At 49.6% G+C, this 26,681-nt stretch overlaps 1 protein-coding gene across 2 annotated transcripts in view; it reads right to left on the minus strand.

Annotated features, from left to right (window-relative positions):
- Positions 1–4,167: 4,167 nt before the first annotated feature.
- The window catches only part of GALNT17 (polypeptide N-acetylgalactosaminyltransferase 17), a 426,094-nt gene continuing 403,580 nt past the window's right edge, over positions 4,168–26,681 (minus strand). For both annotated transcript variants that reach the window (XM_059693393.1, XM_059693394.1), the window contains 3 exons: positions 26,196–26,291; positions 6,343–6,510; positions 4,168–5,763 (listed from right to left, as the gene is read on the minus strand). In XM_059693393.1, coding sequence (XP_059549376.1) covers positions 5,635–5,763; positions 6,343–6,510; positions 26,196–26,291 — 393 coding nt within the window. In that variant the 3' untranslated portion in view covers positions 4,168–5,634. The remainder of the gene's footprint in view (positions 5,764–6,342; positions 6,511–26,195; positions 26,292–26,681) is intronic.

Below are 26,681 nucleotides of genomic sequence, written 5' to 3' on the forward strand. Positions count from 1 at the left end.
CAGTTAAGTAGCTTTGTGTGCAAACCCTTCATTTGTTAAGCCTTGCATGTTTGAGCAAAGACATGGGTGACTTTAACTCAAGTGTCAGGAATTCTGAATTGGAGAGGTTGGGACTTGCAATGACTCAGTTAACTTGGACACCAAAAACGTGTTCTGGTGACTTAGGTCAGGACGGGGAAGTTTCATTTCTCCTCACGTGTTTCCAAGGGCAAAAAAGTCTGCGGCAAATGTAAAAGCTGAGCAGTGCGTTTAGTCTTTCTGGTTATCTTCACGACAGGATCCTAAACGCCATTCCTTGGGGGGTTTCTGTCGCAACCTCAGCATCTGAAGCTAGCACCAGGCACAGAGGGCCCCAGGGAGAAGCTGGTGCCATTGCCACACCCAGCGCAGCAGCAATTTCGCTCCGTTAGCAACACTGCCACCAGTTTGAATCAGTGTTGTTAACTTAAGTTTTATTGACTTTGGAGATTTCTTTGTATTGACTTGCACATTTCTTTTGAGTGTATAGTTGTAATGGGCCTGTGAGCAGAAGCCATTTTACATTTATACATATTTGAGAAACACTAAATTGAAAAATAAGTTAGGTCCACCCTTAAGGTCTGTGAGGGATGTTTTCCTTTTCTTTAGAAGGACTCCCTCTAGGACTTTTCCTACGAAAGTGTACATAAGCATTTCCCACAATATAGGCCCCAACCCTGTGGCCAATTGGAACCTGGCTTCCCTGGCCAAGAAGGGTACCCGTTTCTCCAGGAATGAACTCTGTCCACCGATAAACTTGCCTATGGGATCGAGATTGTTTCTCTCAGAACCAGCAGTGCTCAAGCTTCAAGGTGGGCACGGGCTTTGAGGTGCACAGCCGATGTGAACAGCACAACCGATGTGAACCGCACGGCTATGTGAACATCATGGCCGATGTGAACATCATGGCCGATGTGAACCGAAGCTGATCTTGTTTGCAGAGCTCCAGAGGGAGGGACGCTGGGAAGAGGTTGCTGAGACTTGGCCTTTATCAGCAAGTTTTGCTTGGCTCACTATCAGCAAGTTTTCTGCCCTAAACAAGCAGTCTCTAGACTTGAGCAAGCAGATACAGGCTGCTTACCTGGACAGGTGGGCGGGCATCCAGTGGGACAGTGGATTAGATATATTGATCCTGGAGCAATAGGACCCCCTGACCATTTGTTAAAGATGCTGGTAACAGCTGGCGAGGCCTGGCAGTCTGCCGTGTTCTGGGACCATCGGCAGCATCGTGATCCTGCCTGGCTTTCTCGTTCCTCAGCTTGGCTCTCTGTGCTTGGGCAGGGCCGGGAGCCTGTGGCAATAGGCAGCAGGCAAGCTGAGAGCTACACTGAGAGATCCCGCTATCAGCGAGGGCCTCTTTGGGGAAAGAACCCTGGAATCTGCAAATATGCTAAGACCGCCCTCTCTTCCCCCTGCCATTTATGCCAATAGGTGAGACCCCATTTCGTGACTGCCCAGGCTCCAGGGGTGGGGAGGCCCAAAATATTGTGTCTATTTCCTTCTCTCAATATAAGCTTCAAAGGCCAAAGGTCATGACATTCATCAGGCACTTGCTCAATGTCCGTCAGCTTCTTCCTGCCTCCCTCCCTGCCTCCCAAGAAGCGAACCACAGGGTATGTGTCCAAATGTACTTGTTGAACTGGACTGAACGGCCTCTAGAGTGTGATCCCCATACTCAGGTCTAGGAAACGTGCCTGACAAGTGGCAGAGCAGAGGGGCCAAGGGACTCGGCTTCGTGATTCCGGAGAGGAAGGGGCAGCGGATTAGGAGCAGACGATCTGCCCGCCCAGCTGCTGACCCGGAGCTCAAATCAAAGCAAGAGGCTGAAATGCTGGCCATGCGCTGGGCTGGGAACCTGAGGCAGCCACCGGGCAGGTCCCAGATTTCATCGGCCACCTGGTTCCCGATCAGGCTCCAGGGCCTCCCAAGCCCATCCCCGCCCCGGCCAGCTGTCCCTCAGCCCTTCTCAGAGCAGCAGTGTGGGAGGAGAAGCAGCATGCCAGTCAGGGACAGCGCCCTCATCCCAGCTCTGGGAGAGTCCAGGGCTGCCCGGGCCTGACTCCTGCCCTCTGTGAAATGGGGATACTTTGCGAGAACGGTGGGAAAAACATCAGCTGAATAAAAGATGGTTTCAGAAGCCCAAGGAAAGAGGCTTGGAGTGGCTGCAGTTGGTGGCTTCAGGCCCAAATTGTGCTTTCCCAGCCTTTTCTATTTCCCCCTTTTCCAGCCACCAGAATGAGCATAAAAACTCATTGGAGAAATAGCATATATAGATGCAAAGACATCGGCTTTGGTAGCTTGGACATGACTCAGGAATGCCATCTGCGGTATTTTTTGTCCTATAAATTGAGGGGGGAAATAGAGAAAAGAGAAAGAAATAGTCACCAGACAGGGGAGGGGGGAGTGGTTGGAGGGGCAGGGTGATGGGATGAGGGACAGCCGGAGACAAGCAAAGGTTGTCGGAACTCAGCTGCCTCTGCAGCATCACTTGTGCAGCTGCGAGTGAGGTAGACTAACCTGTCCCTTCTCAAACCACGGGTGGTGCCGACTTCCAACCATGAAGTATACCATTTCCCTCGAGCCCCAAACTTAGAGCCTGCTGCCCACAGTCTCTGGAACTTCCCAATTCCTCCAAAGGACCAGGGACCCCAGTCTCCCTCAGGGCCTTGCTTCTCTTCTCTTCTCCACCTCTGGCTTCGTTAGTTTCTCTTCTCTGCCGTGGCTCATGGCCTGCCACCCCACTGGGACCCTGCAGGGCAGAGGGTGCCGACTGGGGATACCGGCCTCATGCTCTGGCCAGTTTCCCAGGTTTCCTCACCTTTGGGAGGAGCCCAGGTGTGAGTGCTGACAGCCTGTGCTGATATGAACAGACAGCCCAGGCCCCTTGGATGCTGAACCAAGGGCGAGAGCACATATTGGTGCCTGGAGGCAAAAGCCTCCCCCAGCCCTGAACCAGCTCCTCCATCCATCCCCCAAACAAGGAGGCCACCCAAACATCCCGTCTTGCTGCCGGTGACACTCAACAAGAGCAGTGTTTCTCTGGGGAGTCCCAGGCACTTCCTGCTGTCGTATTCTGGGGGTGCACCCCTGCTATCGTATTCTGGGGGTGCAGCCTGAGAGCACAGGTGAGCCCGATGTGCCGTGAGCGTGCCAAGTGCTGAGGTCGGGGCTCCCGTTCCCAGCCGGCCCTGGCTTTGGACCTTGTGAGAACAGAGCAAGTCCTTGAGCTTCTTTGGTCTGAGGCAGTCTTGGCCCATTTCCTATTGGGGGGAGGATCCCATGGGGCCCACTAAGACCCTCACAGGGGTTTGGGCTCAGTCTCAGCTAATGGTAAAAGAGGGTGATGCTGTCCTTGAACGTCCACAGTAAGACCCACCCGGGAGTGAGAATGGCTCGGTCAGGGCAGGACTCTTCCCGAAGCACACCTTGTGCTATGACCTCAGCGTCTCCAGGACCCGACATGGGACCCATGGAGCTTCATCCTTTTCACTTCACAGTTACCCTCAGACTCTGATATTGAAGTCTGATGGATTCATTACCAAGCAACAGCATTTTCCAGCAACGTGCTTGTGGACTCCGATTCTCGTAGAACCAACAGAAAAATGGCAACTGGTCAGCATATCTGTGTGTCATGTGACACCAAAGGAGATGGGCCTTCCTGGCCTCCTCAAGGGAAAGAGGCATGGCTGTCCCAGCCTAGGGGCCTCCCATTTCTTCCATAAGCATTTCCAGGACAGACGGCCTGGCGCCTCTTCAGATTTCACTCTTCCGTGAACAGAAGGGCAGATGCTCCCACCAGGACTCCATGGCCTCCAGAGGTGGGGGTCGATGCCTGGCAGCAGCAGGGGGCGGATCTGAATGGCTCAGCCAGGTCACCCCCAACCCTCTTCTTCCTTAGAGGTTCCTGTACTGGCCTGACCCTCCTAATCCGGCAGCGGGCCTAGTAAGCCACTGCCGGAGGTCAGCTTGTCCTGCTTTGGGTTCGAGGCGAAGGCCAGTGCAAGCGCAGGCTGGATTTGTCTCAGCTCCAGGCTGTGAGGGTTTTGAATGTAGTAAGACCAAACCCCCAAACCAAAGGGGCCCTCCGCCACATCCCAGGAACTCCCCGAACTCCAGGTTCCGGAGAAATCAAGAAGCAAACAAGGCTGCTTTGGGAAGTGCTCACATGTATTTATTTCACGAGGGGGAGATGGAGTGGGCTGACCACCAACAAGAGGCCACCAAATGAGACATATGAACCCTAAACTGGACAACCACAGGGTTTGGTTCTGGGCAGGGCTTGACCTTTGGGAACAGCATGAGGGAGAGGGATGGGAACTGGCAGGACAGCCTTCTGTCTGGGCACCACACGGGCAAGGCTGAGCCACATCCTTCTGGCCACATGTGTGGCCACCCCCACCCCCCAAGCTTCTCAGCAGCCTTGTCCTGATCCAGGTGAGCGATGAAGCGCAAGCCCGAAGCCATACTTCTACGTCTGCTCTACCACACTCTCACGCACCCAGACGCACAGGCCACGTGGCGTCACACATGCACACACGCACATGCAGCTGCACACGCCCTGCCACGCGCACCACACAGGCACACATACTCATACGCATGCACACACGTCCATATATTAACTCTGATTTATAAGTGCACCCTAACCAGAGGGCAATCGAAAAAAATTATTACTCTTCAGAGAGGAATCGACTGCCTTCTCCCCCGTCAGCCAGTACAGCGTGGGCTGAAATGAGATGAGCACAGAGCAGACCCCAGGGTCCTGGCCCTTTTGCTGTGCTGGCTCCAGTCCGTAAGCTCCAGTCCCCTCCCTGCTCCCCCTGCAGCAGCCTCTGAGTCAGGGCTCCCTGTTCCCTGGGCAGGCGAAGCGGCACTGGCCTGGCTCCAGCCTGGGTCCCTCACAGCTCAGCCTACTCTGTGTGCTCAGCCGATTCCTGTCTCAGCTCTCAGACACAGGCAGAAGAGCTGGCCCAGGAACACAGGAGCCTAGTCAATGCGCAGGTGACCATGGAAGTGTCAGCTCCAGGCCACCCGGGGGCGGGGGACGGGGGGGGGGGGGGCGGGACCAGAAAAATCCACAGCTGTGGCCCCCAGTGCCACTTAATGGACAGGTTTGGGCTGGAGGCTGCCTTGGTTGTGAGAGGACATCTGGGCAGAAGCAACCTCAGGGGAAACTGAATCTAGGATGTGGCTGAGCTCCTCCCCCACTTTATTGAGGGCTGGGGTGGAATTCGAAGCTGCTGCTGTAAGAGATGAGAAAGAGGAGAGGCCCTGCCAGTCCAGTCCTGATAGCGGGTGGGAAGGTGACGACAGAGATGTGGATGCTTCACTCCTCGGTGCCAGGTCCACATCTGGGCTGCAGAAGACACAGCGCCTGGGTTCCCAGAGAAGGGTGGGGGCGGGGCGCTTCCCCAGGGTGCAGGAGCTGAGTGCCTGAGGTGGACACAGCGTCTCCATCTGGCCCCCTGCCCCCCACCCCCGCCCCAGCCCGCCATGCTGCCCTGGAGAAGCCCACGAGCACCTGCTGGCTCCCAGCTGTTTCTCCACCAGCGTAGCTGGTCCAGAGCACGGGCAGACCCTGCCCTGAGGGCCAGTCTCCAGGTCCCCAGCTCCTCCCCACTATTTGATGGAATTCTTAATCGTCCACCTCTGTCCCGTGCAGCTGCGGAGGATGAGGTCAATGCCAGCCAGGCCACGGTTCTCCACCTCCAGGCAACGCCCAGTGCCCTTATTCATAATGGCTCCATTCTGGGTAAAAGGAGGTGAGGGAGGGGAGAAAGGAGGGAGGGAGGAAGAGGGGGAGGGAGGGAAAGAGAGAAAGAGAGAGAGACTTAACCACCTTAGTGCCCAGCACATGGCCTCTCATGGGAACAATCCTGTACAGGGGAGCGATGACTGGGGCCTCCTCTGGAAATCGTCAAGTCAGACAGTAAATAAGCTTCATCAAGTCTGAGTGGCTGAACCAGGTGATGAGGATCGATGGGAAATGGTGTCGAAGGAGGAATTTCCAGGGATATTCGAAGTCTGATTTTCTTAATCTTACTGGCTCTAGGTACTTAGCCGATTTCAGGAAAATCACCCCCACACCCTCCTCCCAAGATGTAGCAGAGCCAACCACGCCTCGCTGCTGCAGGGATCCGGAAGGCTGTCTCCCACGAAATGCCCCCACTGATTCCCCCCAAATATACTCTGGGTCCAGGCGCCTGGTCCAGGGCTGAGAGACCTTCGGTGCACTGTGCTGGATACCCGTGAGGAAGCCAGATTTCCTTGTGACCTGCAGCCTCCTCACCTGCTCTGGGGTGCCAGCCCTGTCCATGGAGCACTCACCTGGATGAAGTTCCACCTCTTGTACAGGCTGCTCTTGACCTTGTCGCAGTCAAGCAGCTGGGGCAACCGACTCTTGGAGTTGTCTACCAGGCAGCGGGTGTCGGGGAGGAGCGTGGTGGTCCCCAGGGCTCCCAAGTGCAGAAAGCCTTCCTTGGTGTACCGGGCCAGCTGGGGAGAGAGAGCGGAGTGGCAGGGGAGGAGAGTCAGGAGGGTAGGGGCGAGACCATGAAGGAAAACAGGGCTGAGGTCTGCAGGTCTCACCCAGGCCTCTGTTCGCGCTGCAGCCCTGGCTACCATCTCAGGCCTGTCACACACCCACCTCCCCAACTCACAAGGGAGCCCTGGCCAGGAAGCCCTCTGGTTTGCTAAGCCAGGATACTGATTCCCCTCATCCACTCTGATTTTTTCCTAAGCATGTCCTTGTCAATGTTTCAGGAGTGCAGCCTTCTGTGCAGCAGCACAGGGAGCAGGAATAAGTAAGTGAAAGAGCAAGATAGCTGATTTCTAAAGCTTGGCTCTGCTTCTGGCTGGCTGGGCCGCCTTGAGTAGTTCACTTAACCTCTCTGAGCCTCCATTTCCTCCTTTGTAATTGGGGATTAATGAAATCTACTGCTGCAAAGGGCCCAAAGAGGCAGTGCTCAAGAAGGAATAGACATTATTAAAAAGCATGCAACCTCATAGGCTCTTAAATAAATAAAGTAGCAATGAGATACCACATTTTAAAAAAGAACTTACTCCTATTTTTTCAAGGTTAGCATAAGATGGGCTGGCAGGAGGGTAAATTACTACAATCTTGCAAAAAGGGGATTTCAAAATACATACTTTGTGCTTTTAAAATGTTCTCCTTTGACTCAAATCCACTTTTAGAAATGTGTCCCAGGGAAATAATCAGAACTGTGAACAAAACTTTATGTATAGGGTGTTTACTGCAACATTATTTATAACATCCTACATGTGCAACAACACAGCCCTGGTATTGGCTTTCTGCTCCATGTAGTACTGCAAGGAGTGCTGGGCGATTGTGGGAAATTGTAAAAATGGCTTCATCCTTCACTCTTCCTCCTGTAAAACATGGGTAACGTGACTCTGCAGCAGTTTCCATCATATCGGTGACTTGCTTTGGCCAACAGAATGAAGGAGATGTGAGGATGTGCCTATTCCTGAATTAGACCTTGCATACTTCCGCCCTCCTGAAACCTTGTACCACCACTGTAGTAAGCTCAGGATGGACTGCTAGAGGATGAGGGACAACCACCAGACAAGGGGATGAGGTCATCAGAGGTCAGGTAGCCCTCAGCCAACCTGATAGCTGATAGGAGGCTCGTGAATGAATCCCGCCAAGATCAGCTGAGCCTGGTCCAGATCACAGAACCATCCAGCTGGCCTGTGCACTCAGGAGAAATAATAAATGCAGACTGTTTCATGCCACTAAGTGTGGGATAGTTGTTATGCAGCAATAGCTAACTGATATAGAGGTGGTGTTGCCTGCCAACCGTTCCCCCAGCAGGGTTCCACTCTCCTGCCTGTCCGCATTGTTTAAAACTCTATTCCAGCGGTTCTCAACCTGTGGGTCATGACCCCTTTGGGGGTCGAACGACCCTTTCTCGGGGGTCACCTAAGACCATCTTGCATATCAGATATTTACATTACGATTCACAACAGTAGCAAAATTACAGTTATGAAGTAGCAACGAAAATAATTTTATGGTTGGGGGTCACAACATGAGCAACTGTATTTAAAGGGCCAGAAGGTTGACAACCACTGCTGTATTCCAACTTTTGAAGAAATGGATTCACCTGCCATTCACATCCTTCAGGGGCAGGGACTGTGTCCAATTCCTTTCATTCATTGCTAGGAGGGCCATCACAGACCAAGCACTCAAAAATGTGTTTGTGAATGAGCACATTGTAAATCTAGTAAACATCCTCATTTAAAAAAAACTAATGAAGCCCCATCTACATTTAAACTCTACAAGCATGTTTTGAAGGCTCCTCTGTGTGCCCAGCCTGGGACAGCCTTCTGGGTATGTAAGGACGGGCGGTGTGCCCACTGAGATGGTCCCAGTGCAGGCTGGTGAGGGCAATGAGAGAGGCTAGCACGCTCCTCCTGTTTGTTCTTATAGTCTTAAGCGGTCACTAGAGTAGGCGTGATGACTATTGACATAAAGGTTCCTAAACAAATAAAAGAGTAAAATGACCAGCTTGGAGGTAGTGAAGGCATACCCTGCATCGTTTCTAAGATTGTACCGGGGGTAAATAATGGAATTGTCACGAAACCCTGTGAAATAGGTGCTACTACTCACCCCATTTTAAAGATGAAGAAACCAAGGCATGAAGACATCTGGTCACCTGGTGGCCTGGCCTCTGTTGGGTGCCTAGAGACCATATGGTTGGTGGCCCTGGCCCAGCAGCTGAGCAGCAGAGGGGCCCCTCCCAGAGGACCCTCTCCTCCTCCCAAGAGCCTGGGCGTTTCTGGCCAGGGATGGAGCAAGAAGGCTGCTCTGCTCAGGGACAGGAGTGCCTCCTCTCAGGGGATAAGATTCTCCTCGGGCGGCTCTCAGCTCCTGGTAGAAGCTGCGCAGAAACCCTCTGCTCTGATCCCCAAAGGGAAGCCTGCCTGGTCCCCCCCGAAACAAGTGGCAGCGAGTTTATGAGGTGCCCTTGAGAGAAATGCAGTTAACATGTGCTTTAAACTCAAATTAATTCCAAATCAGAGTAATTGTTAGAGGCAAAATGATAAGAAAATCAGAAACTCTCCCCACCCCTCCTTAAACAATGTCTCTGAATATATTTAAATTCACCAAATGCAAAGTGATGAATGACAACAAGCTGCCTTTATGTTCAGGGGAAAGATATACACAGCTGCTTATTGAAATTATGCATCAATCTATTATCCAGCAGGCAAATGAGTAGCGCTAAGAACATTAATTAACTAAACATATCTGTGACCCAGATGTTTAAAGAGTGACGCTAAATGCCCCTGGGAGTTAGGGCATGAAACAAGGAGACCCAGGCTGCTAGGACCTGCAAAGGCCACACACCAGCCCCAAGCCCTGCAGGCATCCGGGTGGGCGGGGGGCTGAAGAGGCCTCTAGGATTTCTGTCCTGGGGGAAGGCTGGTTCTCATACTGGAAGTACCAGGATGCGTGTATAGGCTCTGCTGGCCCCGCCAAGGGGCCAGGGTCAGGGGAAGGATGCTGTGGTCTGAATGGACCGTGGGGCTTACGAGGCAGGAGGATGGTAAGTGCTGAGACCTGACATCCCTCTCCCCTTTTCCTCCACTCCTGGATTGACAGTCCGCCTAGTCCACCGCCCCCCACTTCCCACCCCCATGCTCCCTCTTTAAACACCTCTGCTCCCTGTCCTCTGTAAGTCCAACAGGCTCTCCATCTCCAGGGCCTTGCTCCAGCTGTCTCCCTGCCTGGAAATGCTTTGTATTGGCCTTCCTCTAGGACTTTCTGGCTTCAGAATTCCCAGACCTCAATGCAGGTCTCTCTATTCCACAATGTCTTCCTTCTCTAATGCATTCTGTCATCTCCTGTCAAGTCTTTGGCACAGCACAGATCCATATGCTGGCTACTCGGGGTCCCTTGCATTTTCATATGAATTTTAGGGTCAGCTTTTTCATTTCTGCAAGCAAGGCCGTTGGATTTTGATGGCAATTGGATGGAATCTGTAGGTTAGCTCAGAACTGCCATCTTCACAGTGGTGGGTCTTGAACACGGGAGACCCTTTTTATTTAGGTCTTTCATTCCTTTCAACCGTGTTTGGTTGTTTTTGGTGTAAACGTCTTACACTCCTTTGCTTACATGTGTTCCTAAGCATCTTCTCTTTTTTGATGCTATTGTAATGGTACTGATGTCTTATTTCCTTTTCAGATGTTTATTGCCGCCAGCGTATGCAGTATTGTCTTCCGTGAACCGCAGGCCGCCATCTGTACCTCATGGTCACCCAGAACTGCGGGCTCAGAAGGTCACCTTGGTTCCTGCCTCCACGGACCAGGGCCAAGTGCCAGCTGCCCGCACCCACTGCAGACCCACCCGTATTCCACTGTGCCTGGGCCTCACCCTCGCTCTCTCAGCTTTCCCTTCACTTCTTGTGACTCTCTGTCAGACAATACCCTTCTCACCCCTTCAGGGTCTAGATTTTAAAAATGTGTCCTTCCTCCTCCATCTCTAGCCTGGTGTCCTGCGCCTTCACGGCCCTCTGGGGATCTTGATTCCTCCTTTGTTTGGAAGTTATGGTTCCTACCCCTCAAAACCTGACTTCCTTCACATTCCCTCACTTCCTCTCAGTCTCGGCCCTCTCCCCACTCTGCAAGCACCTTAAGTCATTATGTCTCCTGTCTCTTTCATTTCTTCCAAGCTACAAACATAACCAAATATTTATGCCCCCCCCCCCAATCCTATCCAGTCACAGCTCTTATTACCTCCTAATTTTGTCCTTGGAGTTCCTCTCTCTAATTCCTCAGTGCCTTGCAATTTGGCTTCTACCACCACTACTCATGGACATTGTCAACAAGATCCATTAATTATCAACTTCGATTGCTTTTTCTTTGTCTTTATACTAGAGGCCCAGTGCACAAAAATTTGTGCACTGGGGGGGGGGGTCCCCTCAGCCCAGCCTGTGCCCTCTCCCAGTCTGGCCACGCCCCCCAGCAACCCAAGCTCCTAGCCTCTCCTTTTTTTTCTTTCTTTTCTTTTTTTTTTTGGAAGCAGGTATCTGGGATTTATTTATCTTCTATAATTAAAACTTTGTAGCCTTGAGCGGAGCCCAGCGCCAGCCAGGGCAGGTGGGAAGCTTGGCTTCCTCCAGCGCCAGGGGCAACCCAAGCCTCCTGCTCCCTCCAGCTCCATGGCCGCTGCCATCTTAGTTGGGTTAATTTGCATACTTGCTCTTGATTGGCTGGTGGGTGTAGCAGAGTGGCAGAGTGATGGTTAATTTTCATGTTTCTCTTTTATTAGTGTAGATTGGGCACCAAATGTGGGACAGATGCTGTGCTGGGTGCAGGTGATACATGTCTTCTCTCTACACCCATTCTCTTGGAGTGCTTGCCATTCTTAGGGCTGTCATAGCATCTATATGGTGACTTTTTCTGATTGTGCCAGATTTCTATCTTCAAACCAAACTTTCCCCTCAGTTCCAGATTTGTATATCTAACTCCCCACTTGACATACTATTTGGATGTCTAATAGGCATTTCAATTTACATGACCCAAACCAAGTTCCTCCTTGCCTTGTATCTTCCCTTCCCCCTCACACGCATCCAACATCCATCTGTTTCATCTTGGTAACAACAACTCCATCCTTCCAGTTGCTTAGGCCAAACACGTTGTCTTCACCCTTTGTTTGCCTCTTTCTTTGACACATCACATTCAATCCATTAGCAAAGCATATACACATTTCACCTCCATTACGACCTCCCTGTTCCAAGCCACCTTCATCTCTCAACTAGATTAGTACAATGGTCTCCTAAAGTGTCTCCCAGCTCCCACCCTTGCCTCCCTTGGTCATTTTCAATATAGCATTCAGAATGATTGCTTTTAAAACATCATATCATTTAAAATTATGTTACTTCAAATTGGAGTTAGGCCATGCCATTCCTCTGCTTAACATCCTCCAGAGGTTTCCCATCTCACTCAGAATAAAAGTCCAAAATCCTTCCTATGGACTACAAGGCCAACATAATAATAGCTCCCTGAGCTCAACTCCCACCACTCTGCCCTTGCTCACTCTATTCCAGCCACACTAGCCTCCTTGTTGGTGTGTTAGTAGGACATCTTTGCTCCTGCTCAAAGCCTTTGCACTTGCTGTCCCTTCTCTCTTGAATGTTCTTCTCCCAGAAATATGAAAGGTTCATGCCCTCACCTCTTCCAAGTTTCTGCCAAAATGCCATCTTCTTGGTGATTGTTTCTCTTGACCATCTTATTTAAAACTTCACTCACACCACTTACTCCTTATCCCTTCCCTTGCTTTATTTCTCTCCAAGAACATATTATCTCCTAATAGACTATATTTATTTTCCTTATTCATCGAGTTTGTCATCTGACTCCCTCCACTAGAATGTGAAAGGCATGAGGCAGAAGTTCTGTTTGTAGTTTTGTTGTTGTTGTTCACAGCCCTATTCCTAGCTCTGAGAAGTGTGCCTGGCACACAGGAGGTGCTCGATAAATTCTTATGGACATCATGAATGAATGGCACAGGACCTACCGTCAAGGGGTTCACCCTTTACTCAAGTAGGCCGGGAAGCAAAGAGGCAAGGATGACGTTGTGTGAAATAATGCTATGAAATATATTAAATGTCTTTTTAGAACCAAAACAGGAGGGCCCCAGTCCAGAAGAGGGAGGACAGAGTAGTCTTCCCAGAGGAGGGGGCATTTAGGACAACCAGATGAGTAGGAGAAGGCAGACCAGACCAGACTAAGGCAAGAGAATGTTCAAAGGCCTGAAGACCAGTGGAAACGATGGAGTGTAACAGCTGTGAAAGGGCAGAAGTAGAAAGGGGTGGGCACAGTGTAGCGGAGACTGCACCATAAGGACAAATCATGCCCAGGGATCGGGGCTTTATCACAGGGACTCGTAGGAGGGCCACACTGGCTGCTGAGGGGAGAATGAACTGCGGTGGGGCCTGATGAAAGCCCAGGGGCTGATGAAGGACTGAACAAATTGGCGACACTGAAGGAGGAGAGAACATGACAGATCTGAGAGGTGCATCCAAGTTACCAATGACTCTATCTTCCTGGTGAGATTCATCATCAGGAAATGACATACTTCATCTTTAATCATTCTTTGTGTGTGGAAGGCTACTTTGTTTGATATTAATGTAGTCACCCAGCTCTTTGCTCTTTAGAATTGCCTGCCATTCCATTTTCCATCTTTTTACTTTCAAAGTTTCTCTCTCTCTGTATTCTAAACGTGTCTCTTGAAGATGGAATACTCCTGTAATTTAAAAAATGTAAGGTGACAGTCTCTGTCTCTTAACCAGAAAGATTTGTTCATGTGCTTTTATTGTGATTAATGACATATTAAGACTTATTTCTACTATCTTTCTTTGTACTTTCTGTGTGTCCAGCCTTTTCTGTTTCCTTTTTCTCCTCTATTTGCCTTTGTTTGGATTGGTTGTGTTTTGGGGTTATTTGTAGAAATGGTATCATATTTCATTGCTTTCCTCTACAAATTTGGAAATTATATGCCATTTCTATTTTTTATTGTTCACTCTTAAAATGTAGCCATTAAAAACTTGGTAAAATGTTAAGTTATTCAACATCTTAACATCTACTTCCAATCAATAAAATTCAAGGGCATTAGCATATGAAATCTGATCATTTCTTTCTAACGGTTCAGTCTTTTGGATATATTTCCACAGAGGAGCAAATAAACATCATTCTTATTATTTTATGTAAGAAATATTTGTGTAGATTTACTTATATGTTTATAAATTTCTTTATTTGGAGTTCATTCTTGCTTCAAGACATTCTTCTGGGCTGATCTTCCTTCTTGAAATACATTCCATAGAAGTTCCTTTGGTGATTGTCTGTCATGGTAAATCCACTCAGATTTTGTTGATGTGAAAATGTCTTGGGGTGATTTGTTACTCAGCAAAAGCTAATGGATACAAAGCTCTTGTGCACCTAAAAAGGTTTTTAAGTTGGATTTGTTGTAGATGATCTAGAATCTAGTTATACAGTACTGGGGAGATTCTTCAAAGTATCTAATCTGCTCTATTGATGAGAGCTATCTCATCATCTATCTATATGCTCACATATAAAATTATGGCCAAGCCACTCTCTATGGACTTTGTCATTCCAGGATGATGCTCGCTGTTGCCAAGGTAACCCTGAAGCATGTGCTGCTGAGGGGCCAATGGGTGAAGCTTCCTCCTCTGAGTTGGTGACTGCCTGGAACTTGCTGACTCTCATCCTTCCAGTTCGGGTCAACAGACCACTGGCTCCCATAACCCTGATCTCTCCCAGGCTCTAGGTTTGTAAACTTGAATCACCTTTGCTATCTCCCTCTGCTTCATCAATAACGTTAAAAGTCTTACAATTTCTGCCTCCGCATGTCTCTTTTACATATTTCTTCCTAATAGCCTGACCTGCTGGCACCTGACCTGCTGCAGTAGCTTTGTAACTGGTCCTCCTACCTCCAGACCTTCCCAGTTCCCATTGGTCTTAGCCAATCCTGCAGGTTCAAATCAGAGCATCCCTTGCCTCAGCCTTCATTGCTCCCACTGCCCACTGATTTGAGAGTAAATTTTTTACCATGACATTGCACTACAGGGCTGCAGCTTATGTTTTCAAGCTTAACTCTTAGATTCTTGGCTTAGCCTGACAGATGACTTGAGATTTCTCAAAATTAGCCAATAGTCTTCCCTATATGGAAGATATCCCCACCCTACCCCTACCATCTCCACTGGTCCACAAAGCCCCCACCCAGATATCATCTCTTCAACTTACACAATTGTGTATTTTATGAATGTGTCTTTCCTTGCTACAGGTTTTCATTGTGGTTGTTTTAGGACATCAGTATCCTACCCTTTTTATACAGCATAAGGACCAAGAAAATTATCTTGGAAAAAGAAAATGTTCTATAAATGTCTTTTGAATTGAATGGGATTATTCTACGTTTGGCCGCTGGGGCCGGGAGGAGAAATGAACGTCATTATCCACAACACTAAGGCATTAGGGAGAAAACCTCTGAGCTCAAATACAGTTAATTCTCATTTAGGAGAGGAAAAAAAACACCAATTTTTCTATTTGAGATGATCTAAGTGGCACACACAAGTATTAACTTAGATTTAATAGCCTTGAGGGAGAACTAAAACATTCAGGGTATGGCCAGATAAACAAGAACCAGCCAAATAATTGTGGAATGACTCCGGAACATAGAAAATCCATTGGAATGTCAATAAAAGCCTGGCTTGCAATTGCTTTCATATTAAGGGTCTTTCTCATCACTTTAAAACCAGGCCTAGTCAGTGTGGAAAACCATGCCTAAAGGAGAAATGCAGTTCACCCAGCTTCTACTCAGCAGGCAGAGAGGCGGGTTCTATTGATTCAAGCCTGCTTTGGGATGTATTTCTTTGTTGCTTGGCTGAATGGTTTCTTGTAACTACACGTGTGCATGTATATTCTCAAAAACAGCCTTTTTCTACCACTGTCCGGGGCATGCCAGATCCCAAACTGAATAAAGGAAAAATGTCTCCATAGTGTATCTCAGAGTGGTCGAGTGGTGGCTGCCTGGAAACTGGGGTTAGAGAAAAGGGGCAGGAACAATCTTTGGTGTGGGGGCAGGGGGTGGGGACAGTGGCAGAGGGGGGAGAAGAGGGGGGGGAAACGTTTTGTGTTTTGACTAGGGGGAAGGCAGTTTCCAGATGTATATACCTATCAAAACGCATCAAACTTATACTTTAAATAGATGCACTTTATTGTATTTACTTTATACATCAATAAGGTTAATTAAAATATATATCTGGGAGCTTAGACGACACGTTAGAGAACCAGCTGTTTTTTGCAGAGAGCCAGGGCCTGGAGGTGGGATGGTCCCAAGGGCCTCCCTCCTCAGTCTTCTCCCTTCTGTCACTCATCTGTATTAACAACTTAGTAAAATGTAAAGGACTGAACAAAAGTGGCGACACTGAAGGAGGTGCTGGATTAAAGCAAGGTGGTTCCAGAAAATGCACTTGCTACTTGGAATGAATGGGGAGACATATTTGTGCCACAAAACCTTGGGTCAGCTTTCCTGCAGTGACAGGTGCAGGAGGGGGTGGATCAGGGTGAGTGCCAATGGCGGTGGGAGGGAGCAGGGTCTGGCCCATATAGACTTATGGAGAGAGCGGGGACTTCTTGGAGAAAGGTCTTAAATGTGAGGAGCACCAGCATGAGGGTCAGAAGAGCCAAGTGGGAGGGGGGACGCTGGGGAGCAGGATAGCTGACTCCAAGTTCTCAGGAATCAGGAGCAAATTCCTAAGCATGCTGTCCAAGCTCACCCAGACTGCTAAATCGGGTGAGTATTCAAGAATCTTGGAGTAGCCAAGAATCTATTTTTCTTTCTATTTAAAAAATGTTTTTATTGATTTCAGAGAAAGGAAATAAGAGGGAGAGAGATAGAAGCATCAAAGATGAGAGAGAATCAAGGATCGGGTGCCTCCTCACGCCCCCTACTGGGGATCCAGCCTGTAACCCCGGGTATGTGTCGTGACCGGGAATCAAACTGTGACCTCCTGGTTCATACGTCAACGCTCAACCACTGAGCCATGTCAGCTGGGCAAGACTCTATTTTTCAATAAGCAGATGCACTTCTTTCTGATCTCTGTGTATAAAAGAAGGTAAGCTTGCATCCCAGGTACAGTGTGGAAGTGCTGCCAATACTTCGTTCCCTATTACACTATCTTAGTTAAAACTGCCTCGCTTCCCCATTTTGCCAGCTGAAGCAGCATCCTGGGTTTTGTGCTGCGCCATCAAAGGGGCAGAATGTGATTTGGCTCAGGACTTGGACTCTGAAGCAGCTTGTGAAATCCACGCTCTGCCACTTGATGGCATTATGACCCTGGGCCAGTTGCGTTAGCCCTAAGGGACTTGTTTCCTCATCTTCGAAATGGGGCTAATTATAGGATTCGCCTCACAGGGTAGTTATGAAATTAAACGAATGAGTGAGAAGAGGGCGAGGCACACGGTAAGCCCTGTATATATGCTATTCTTATTTCCCTGACCGTGTGCACCAGGGGAGGACGGGCCTCGCTTCCGCCTCACTGCAGACTTCTGCTCTTCCCTACTGGCTCCCTGTGGCCACAGGTGGCATTTCCTAGCCCTAGCTCCTTCCCGGCACTCCGCCACGCTAGGCTTCCTGTCCTCTCCCAGAGCCATTGGTCCCCAAGGACAGGGGTTTCTGGCCCAAGTGCTTCAACAATACTGCTGAGCAGCCTGTACCCGAGGCATTGGACTGGTGTCAGCTCTGTGTCCCCAGTGCCACCCAGTTGCCCCAGGTCCTTAGCTTTCATGGTGCCTCATCTCTGACTCCTGCCCCTCCCTCACACCTCTGCAGTGGGGGCACAAGGGCTGTGCCTGTTGTCTGCTCCTGGCATGTTCCCCGAGGAATCCCAGGCCAATCATCTACTTGATCAGCCTCGACCACTGGAATTCAGAGCCTTCACAGAGGAGTCAGACATGGGCCTGGGTATGACGCTCGTGTGTGAGAGCCGAGGGAAAGGTGCTCTGAAACGGAACCAGCCCTGAGACTCAGGTCCAGGTGTCCAAGGGCAGACACCACACAGCCCTTACTCTCCAGGCCTTGGTCTGGGTCTGGTCATTTGCATAATGTTATTTGACCAATGACAATGACCCTAAAAAAGTGGGGGCATGTCTCCACCCAAGAGACTCTATATTTTACTCCTGATTCTAGCAGCCCAAACTCCGCCTGGCACAGTGGCTGTACTCTCCTCATTTTGCGGACCCCTTCCACTGGATTGGTCCTCTCACACTATGTCTCCACCCTCACATCTAAGCTCAGGGGCCCAACCTGGAGCTGGTGCCAGGCTGTGGCCACTCTGGGCTCAGCTCGTGGCCGCAAGCCTCAGGCCCATCCCCGCCAGCAGTGATACCCCATTTGTGACTCTTCAGTTAGCACTAAACATCTGTAGATGCCCACCATGTGCCCAGCCTCCTTAGTCAGAGAGAACATGTCCCTGGGATTTGGGGCCTTCAGCATTGTAAATTGTGCCAAGTGAGCTAAAAACTGTGTTTCTCAGAGGGGTGAATCTGGGTTGGCAGGTCAGCCGATTCCTATATTTCTGTCAAGATAAATTCACATATTTCTCTCAGAAAAAAGAAACCCTTAAATTTCTGCTCCCATATCCCATAACTTGGCCCAGGGGAAATTTAGTTTTGCTCAAATTAAGACTACAGAACATCTACTTTCCAAGCATTAATCCCCTCTACACTTTCCACTAATGTTTTAGAAATGTAATTAGTTCCTTTCTGTTTGGTTTTCCACTTCCTTTCACTCTGTCTTAACTGTGCTTTCCAGTTCTGGCCCCCGCTGCCACCCACCTGTCTTCTCGCTTCTCCCTGAAAGTCAAGCTTCCAGAGCGTTCTCCCCATCATGCCTCTGCCTCCCCGCCTCCCTTCCTTCCCTGAACCCACTCCAGTCTGGCTTCCACGCCACACTCCACGGAGAGTCCCCCCTCCCTCGGTTTCTCTGTTGCTACATCTAACACGCAGTGTGTCTAACTTACTCTGGGCAGCAACATTTGATGCTACTGTTCCTTGGTTGGTGTGACCATCTTTCTTGTGTGAACTGCTCTGGCTCTATTGACCACTAAACATGGAGATGCCCCAGGGCAAGCATGTCAAACTCACAGCCCGCAGGCCACATGCCTTCTTTCCCTAGGGTCTTTCCTAGGACTGTTGCTCTGATGTCCCTCAGTACACACCCTGGAGCCCCATCTGTCCTCAGCACCGGGCTGGAATGTTTGGCTGCCTGGAGGACATCACCATTGGGATTCTCAAAGCCCACTCTCCCCAAAACTCACATTTCCCCAAATAGAACTCGTCTTCCTCCTCTGAAACCCTGATAAGTCCATGGCCAAACCAACCACTTACATGGAGGATACTGAGATTGAGCTGACAAGAACGCATCCTTGTGCATGAATCCTTCCTGCAAGGGTTCTTGGGATTCACCTTCAAGATGTGGCTGGTTGACTTTCAGTCTCCATGGAGGGCACAGACTCAGGCCCTGCAGGAATTTCACAGACATGAACCTAGCCTTTGGGAAGCAGTATCAGGCAGTCAAGATGATTGATAGGAGCCCCCTGAAAGGAGGACCCATCGCCTATGACACTCAACCCCCTGAAACTACAGGAGGAAGCCATAAGGAGGCCACACAAGCAACCTTAGTGTGTACACGGCACCCTCAGTGATCCCCATGTGGGTGAGATTCCAGCATGATTTCTGATCCATGGCACTTTACACAAACCCTAGCACCTGAACCAGGCAGGTGGTAAGATGAGGACAGTCTAAGACCTTCTGCTACCCACATCTGGCCTTCCTCTGGCCTTCCTCTGGCCTCCTCCAGTGGGAACCCAGACTCCTGAGGCCCTGACATCCTGTACCAGTGGCCCCAACTCCACTAGCCCTAAACTGTTCCAAATCCACCCTTAATTCTGATTGGCCATGATCTCAAATGTCCTCCATTCCAAGCAAAAAACATATTTCCAAATAATCACTCAGTGGGCACCACTGAGCCAAAGAAAAATCCAAACGCTGAAGTAAATGACCCACTAACATTTTACACTAACTCTGCTACACCTTGTAGTGCTAAAGCCCTAAACGCCTTTTCACCAGCAGCTGTCTCCTCCCGCTTCACGTCCTTCAGAAGTAGTGGCATTGTTTCTTTATTAATTCTGTGATATAAAAACAACCTAAAAAAAACCCCAAGATGTTTCTTAAAAAAAAAGAGACGAAAGCAAGCCTCCAAAATAATAATAGTGGTTTCAGAGTGGTAGGATTATGGGTGATTTTAATTTATATGTTTTTAAACTCCCTGTAATGCTGCTGTATCTTTAGTAAAAAAGCAAAAGGTTAGCAGTGACTTTTTTGAATTTGACAGCTCTGGGCAAGGTAGGAATGCTCAGTTGATAATGTGGCCACCACCACGGTTGTTCAGTCTGGGTTCCTTATTCCAAGCCCAACATTAACACAAAACCTGCCTGGATCCCTCTGTGTGTTTGGAGAGAAATCAACTAATATTCTAAAGAGATATAAAACTTTTAACTAATAATTTCTACTGGAAAACAATGTATGATTGTAATTCAGATTTTCTGGAAAGAACAGCTCATCAACCCATTCTGGCAAGAAAGAAGCGTACAGTAATTCCTCCTTAACCCGAATGCTCCTTGAGCAAGGTCAACGGCGAGTGCGTTTATTTCTGTATGCCAGTTAGGAAATCGAGTTTGCCAGCTCCCTGTGTGTGGACTTTGAGACCCACTTTCTGGCATAATTAGACGGAGGGAACTGGAAACTGGAACTTGAAAAGGGAAGCAAAGCAGATGGCAGAGAAAGAGGCTCAGTTCCCCCATAGATTTCCCCAAAGCCCCAGGAAACAGAAAGGCAGTAACCCTGCCCACCATGGAAGTCTGCGAAGGGGGCGGGCACCAGGGAGGCACATGTGGGCTGGATGGAGGCAGAGCCCACGAGGCAGGAACTAACAACCCTGAAATAATAAAATCAGCGACAAGGCAAAATGAATGTATGAGCGTCTCACTGGAATGCGGGGGAGGGGGACTTTCAAATATTGCGTAAGAGATGGGGAATGGAACTGAGCAGCACAGAAACTCCGCTGCGTCTCCCACAGCACAGGGTGTCTTCTGCCCTGTTTCCCCCTCTCACTCTCTTTGGTGTATGTGGCCGGTTTTCCTAACATAAAAAGTCCCTGCCCTCACTCCTCCAACCCTGTTGGCCCTGCTTTGACCTCACGGTGCTTTCCAGAAATCGGAAGGGATTACTGGGTTTGCTTCCTACCAAACGTGGGGAGCCCTTGCCCAGACCATGGGCTTGTTTTATGGGGCGAAGCCATGCGGGGAGGGGGTGTTAACGTCAATGTGCTCTCAACGGCTCCATCCCCTGAGCCCCAACGCCTACATGACTTTGTTTGGAAGCCATGAGGCTGCTGGATGTCATTAGCATCTGTTTCCAAGCGCCTTCCACTTGCTAACAGCGCCTGCCACTCCAGCGGGGCTCTGCGCCGCCCTGGCACATGCATCATCGTGACAAGGTGGGGGATGATGTGTCGCTGAAGGGATGAAGCCATCAGAGAGTAAGTCCAAGATCAGATTAAATTTAGTTATGGGATGAAAGAATTCTCGTCTGTCATTCTGGTGATGGATTAACTGAAGGGAGGGATGTGAGCGTCTCCGAAAAGCGGGAGAGGAAGAATAAAGTGTACTGACAGAAGGACAAACAGAAGGGACCCGTGGTGCCCTCCCCGGAGCCCAGCCAATCAGAATGTCCTCGGCCCAGAGCCTGACACCCCTCCGTTCCTCCCCACGGTGCACACCTTGTCTTAAGAATGCCCACTATAGAGTAGCTGCTTCAAAGTTCTCCCCGAAGCCCCCAGGGCCACAGCACTTGGACCCTGTGCTGGTCATGCCCTGTCCACGCATGGGCGGCTGGAGAGCTATGGTCCTCACCCGGGAGGAGCCTGCAGCGGGGACGTTCTATGTTTGTACCTGGGCAGCATCTATGGGGGGTCCCCCGCACACTCGCAGTGAAGCCGGCCCTCAGGCTTGATGTGTGCAAAGCACCTGGGGCAGAGGCAGGATTCTCTCCAAAGGGGCCAGGGAATGGAGGGCGTGGCAGAACTGCTCTATGTCTTGACTGTGGTGGGGTTACTTGACCACATGTTTGTCAAAACTCACAAAACCATACGTTAAGAAGAGCGAGCCCTGGCCGGTTGCTCAGTGGTTAGAGTGTTGGCCTGCAGACCAAAGGGTCTTGGGTTCAATTCCCAGTCAAGGTCATGTACCTCGGTTGCAGGCTCAATCTCTGGCCCTGGTCTGGGTGTGAACTGGAGGCAACCAATTGATGTGTCTCACATTGACGTCTCTTTCTCTCTCTCCCTCCCCTTTCTCTATCTTCTTCTCTCTCTCCCTCTCCTCTGCAGTCCCCTCCATTTTCTCTAAAAAGTCAATGCAAAAAATATCCTCCAGTGATGATTTAAAAAAAAGTGAATTTTATCTTAAAAACTCAATTATATTGAAACTGAAATAGTATTATGAATTTAAAAAGTTAGGCTGGAACACTAAGCATAACCTGGACCTGCCCTGGACAAAGAGAGACATACCTTCACTATTATATGTCTAACACAATTTTGCACATGACAGATGATCAATAATTGTGTCGATTGGGGAAAAAAAGCACTTGGAGATGAGTGTTGACATGCAGATTCCTGGGCCCCACTTTCTGGGTGTCTGGGACTCAGGGATCAGCATTTGTAAGGAGCTCCTGGTGGCCAGCAGTTCCGTGGACCACACCTGAGATGCTGGGTGGGAAGCCCTCAGGCTCTCAGTACTATTCTCCCTGTTGACCACCCTCCATCACTTGCCACAGCCAATTGCCTGATTGTCCCTCAAACGTGGAGTATGCACCCCCCACCTCCTCTCCTTCGCTCTGACATTCCACTTGCCAAGCATTGGCTCTATGCTTGCTCAGCTCTTTCTACCATGGCCGGCTACGGGCTAGAGAACATTTGGGGGCTCGAGGACTGGAGACATGCTGCCCAGATGGCAGAGCAGAGTGCCCAAGTTCAGGAGTCACGGAGCTTGAGTTTGAAGAGTGGGACGGAACTCACTACATGAGTCTCTCATCAGTGAAGGGGGCAGCCACTACCTACGAGACGGCACTGACTGTGTTACTAAAATAGAAATGGGCTTATCAGCAGCAGCTTCCCTGCCTCAGCCCAGCCAGGCCTCTGGCCTGAGTGTTCAGAGCTGTCTGTAGGCAGGGCCCCGGCCTGTGGCCCTGGACCTCACTGCAGCCTGTTACACGGCGGGGCCCTCAGGCAAACTGCTCAGCTTAGAGCAGCCCCAGAGCCGCCAGAAGTGTTAAGGGGTCAGGAAGATGCTCCATGCCCCTGAGCCCCTCAGGGCAGCACTGCCCACCCCTTTCTCTCTTTTTGACCTTTGCCACCAAGGGAATAGGAAGCAGCAGTTGGGGAGAGTACGGGGGTCGGCTGAGAGAGCACAGGGAGGTGCTGCCAAGAAGGCCATTCTCATGGCCTCTGCCCCTGTGGGGCGACCTTGGCTGCTCCAGCTTGGGGACCCGCCCGACTTGGGCGCAGGATGGCAGCAGCCTGCAGCGGGGTGAGGAGCTGTCACATCCTTGAACAAGACTCTGCTCTAATGGGGTCAAGCTAAGACCAAAAGCTGCTGTGTCCTTGAGATCCTATTTTAAATGAAGGTTAGGCTCAAAAAAGAAATAAATGTTTGTCTAATCCAAATTAGTAACCAGACCAAACCAAGGCTGGTCATGAGCTCGCTGGCAGACACCCACCGTGAACAGGCTGGGCTCTCTGAATGGCTGGGAACCATTTCCATCTTGTTGACAAACACCTGCTACAAGACAGGAAATTACCCTCCTCAGTGCTTATTTTATCTCCGTTTAATTGCTGTTTGACAATAAATTACAACAGAGTCCATTAATTAAGCTAACAACGTCCATGGAACACCAATTCCTTCTTCTGGGAGTTGCCTTATTACAGAGCTTTGAATTGGTCTCCATTAACCCACAGCACTTTATGAAGCAGTTTAAAAAGATGCCCAGGCACATGACTGGTGGGAACGACTCCTGGCGTAGAGGGAGCTGTTAGGAGGAAGGAGAGAAACCTTGATGAGCCAGGGGAGGGGCAGCCTGGCGGCCGGAGGGTAGTGCCGAGAGTGCACTCCAATTCTGAACACGTGGTAGAGCAAAACACACCATTAGACTTACTTTAAAGTATCGCCCGGCCGGCATGGCGCAGTGGTTGAGCATCGACCGACCTATGAACCAGGAGGTCACAGTTCAATTCCCGGTCAGGGCACAGGCCAGGGTTGCAGGCCCGATCCCCAGCGTGGGGTGTGCAGGAGGTGGTCAATCAATGATTCTCTCTCATCATTGATGTTTCTCTCTCTCCCTTCCTCTCTGAAATCAATAAAAATATATTTTTAAAAATCAGTTGATGGGAGACAAACATGGCCGACTTATAGTATGCATCCTAGAACTGGAGGCAGCAATGAGCAGCCTAATTTGGTCTGCCAATCCATAATCAGCTACGTGGTAAGAGCATCCATCTCTCTCTGAACTTCTCCGGGTCTTTGTGCACAGTGTAAACATGTCATTCCCCAAGGTGAGCCCTACAGTGACTCTCCATTGCCCTCAGGGTCAAGTCCCAGCATCCCTGGCATCATCTGGGAACTTGTTAGAAACACAAAATCTCAGACCCTACCCCAACCTCCTAACTCAGAATCTCTGGGAGTGGGGCCCAGTAGTGGGTGCTTTCGCAAGTCTTCTAGGTGATTCCCCCGCACACTGACGTGTGGGCACCTGTGTTGTGGGGCATTATCAGGCCACTGCAGATCTGCCTCTCCATCTCCCTTCTCTCAGCACTTCTTTCCTCTTGCATTCTAAGCCCCAGGCAAACAGGGCACCTCTGTCTCCCAGCACCCAGCACCCTGAGCTATCTTGCTCCTTCCACACTTACTATCCTGTAGGTTTCCTGCCTCTTTACTTGTTTCTCCCCCTCAAGTGTAAACCACTTGAGAACGGGGTGGATATCTTATCAGCTACCAAATACAATTGTGACTAGCACCTGCAGTAGGTGATCAAGATGTATCTGTTGAGAGAATGAGTGAATGAATGGATGAAGACACTCACTGGATTCTTTAGTCCATGCTGCCTTTGATGCTAATGCCCCATTTCCCAATGGGAAGGAGCCCGTCTACTCAGTCATTCTCCTGCTCTCCACAGCAGTTTTAGCCAATTGTAAATTCTAGTAGGGCCCAGTAACCAATCTTGAATTAAAGAAATTACATTTGAACTTAAAATGCTTTGGTTATGCTAGAGGGCTTGGATTCTAGCCTGCTTTGCTAACAGGCACTTTTCCCTTCATGCATCAGTAGCTGTCTGCTACTTTCCAGAGTGGTTGCAAGGACCAAAGGATTCAAGACTTGACTTGTCTGGCATTTCTCCTTAGAAGGACCCATCACCTTGAAGGGCCGAGGGTCTGGACTATGAGAACTACCTTTGGTGATAGTAGAGGGAACACAACTCTTCTTTCCAGGTCCTGGCCTAATGGGAAACAAAGTTCTCTGAGCAGACAAAACTGTGAGCTTTTATGAATGCATGCATGAGTGCTTGTGCATGAATGAAAATTTACATGTGAATAGGTGTGTTCATAGGACATGAGAGAGACAACAGGAGGTTTCAGGGTAATTTGTCCAGTGCCTTCCTTTCACAGGAGAATCTGTGAGTCTGGCTTTGAACCAAACATCTAGTACTCCTCTGGAGCTGAATAATAAATGTTTTCCCAAGTTGTAGCTTGCCCTTTATTGCTATTGATTGACATAAAAATGTTTTAAATTTTTATGAATGGCAAGTGGAATGACATTTTTGGATATGCTTATTCCCAATCTTTGAGAATTTCTGCTAAGCTCTTTGTGTGTGTGTGTGTGTGTGTGTGTGTGTGTGTGTGTGTGTGTGTGTGGTGTATGTGGACACGCACGCGCACCCCCCCACCCCCCACCACACACACACCATTGGCTAGCACAAAGCTGTCAAAGGAAATTCATCTATCAGGCTCTGTTTTCACTTTGTTGGTTGATCATTCTGTCCTTTTTGAGGTATCTTGTGTGTTCTAATGAGAGATCAGAGAACACGTGTTCTCTGAAATGCACTGCAAGCACCTTCCTCCTTGCCAGTTGGCACCTGGCTCTCGCACCAACACTTAGAGACCAGGTCATTCTTCGGATCAAACTGACGGTGGCCTTTCAGGGTGGACATGTCAATCAGGTTTTCACCAGGGAATGTGCTAACTCTTTCTTTGAAGTTGTAAGCAGGCTTTTGGTATAATTACAACACATACTCTTCCCTACTAGCAAATGATCCTCCAGTTTACATTTTCCTTTCTGTATGACTCATGCCCGTTGATCCTCTCAATATCTGTGCTGATGTAACCACTTGTGTACCTTTTCCCTGACTCACAGAGAAACAACCAGAACTCTCCCCACAGAACAGGTAACAACTACCCAGGTAGAAGACAACAGAAGTCCCACAAATCCCCTGTGGGCTGCTGAATTTACTCTTTTCCTGGTCAGGGATGCTCCTACCTGGGGTCCCCAGCCGTGGCATGGGTACAGTATTGCTGTGTGGTTCTCCAGCGGTCCCTGGTCCAAGCAGACATCTTTTGCCTTGTTGTTGCGAAGCTGTAGGAATAGGAAAAACATCATCCATCAGAACTCATCTGGTAGAGCTGCTGCTGCCCAACTACCATTCCACCATGTCATGGTCCCAGCCACTCAACGGGAAGGTCAAGCGACACCCCATGTGGACCAAGGCCTGCGTCTGCAAGGCGATCCCTCTAGCAGAGCCCTTCAGTGGATGCCATGGGCGCCAATCCTGTGTCTGTGACCCTCACCCACACGGCTCCCCCTCCCCAGCATGAAAAAGGATCTCAGGAAACATTTCGACAAAGAAACACTGGTCAGCCATTGGTTTTCCAAAGTGGACTTCAGCACCAACGCTGGTTTTAGTAACATTGGGAATCACAGGTCAGCGTCTCAGGTCATTACTGACACAGAGGCATGGCAAACAGT

The sequence above is a fragment of the Myotis daubentonii genome, chromosome 4, assembly GCF_963259705.1.
Source record: "Myotis daubentonii chromosome 4, mMyoDau2.1, whole genome shotgun sequence".
Taxonomy (NCBI): Eukaryota; Metazoa; Chordata; class Mammalia; order Chiroptera; family Vespertilionidae; genus Myotis; species Myotis daubentonii.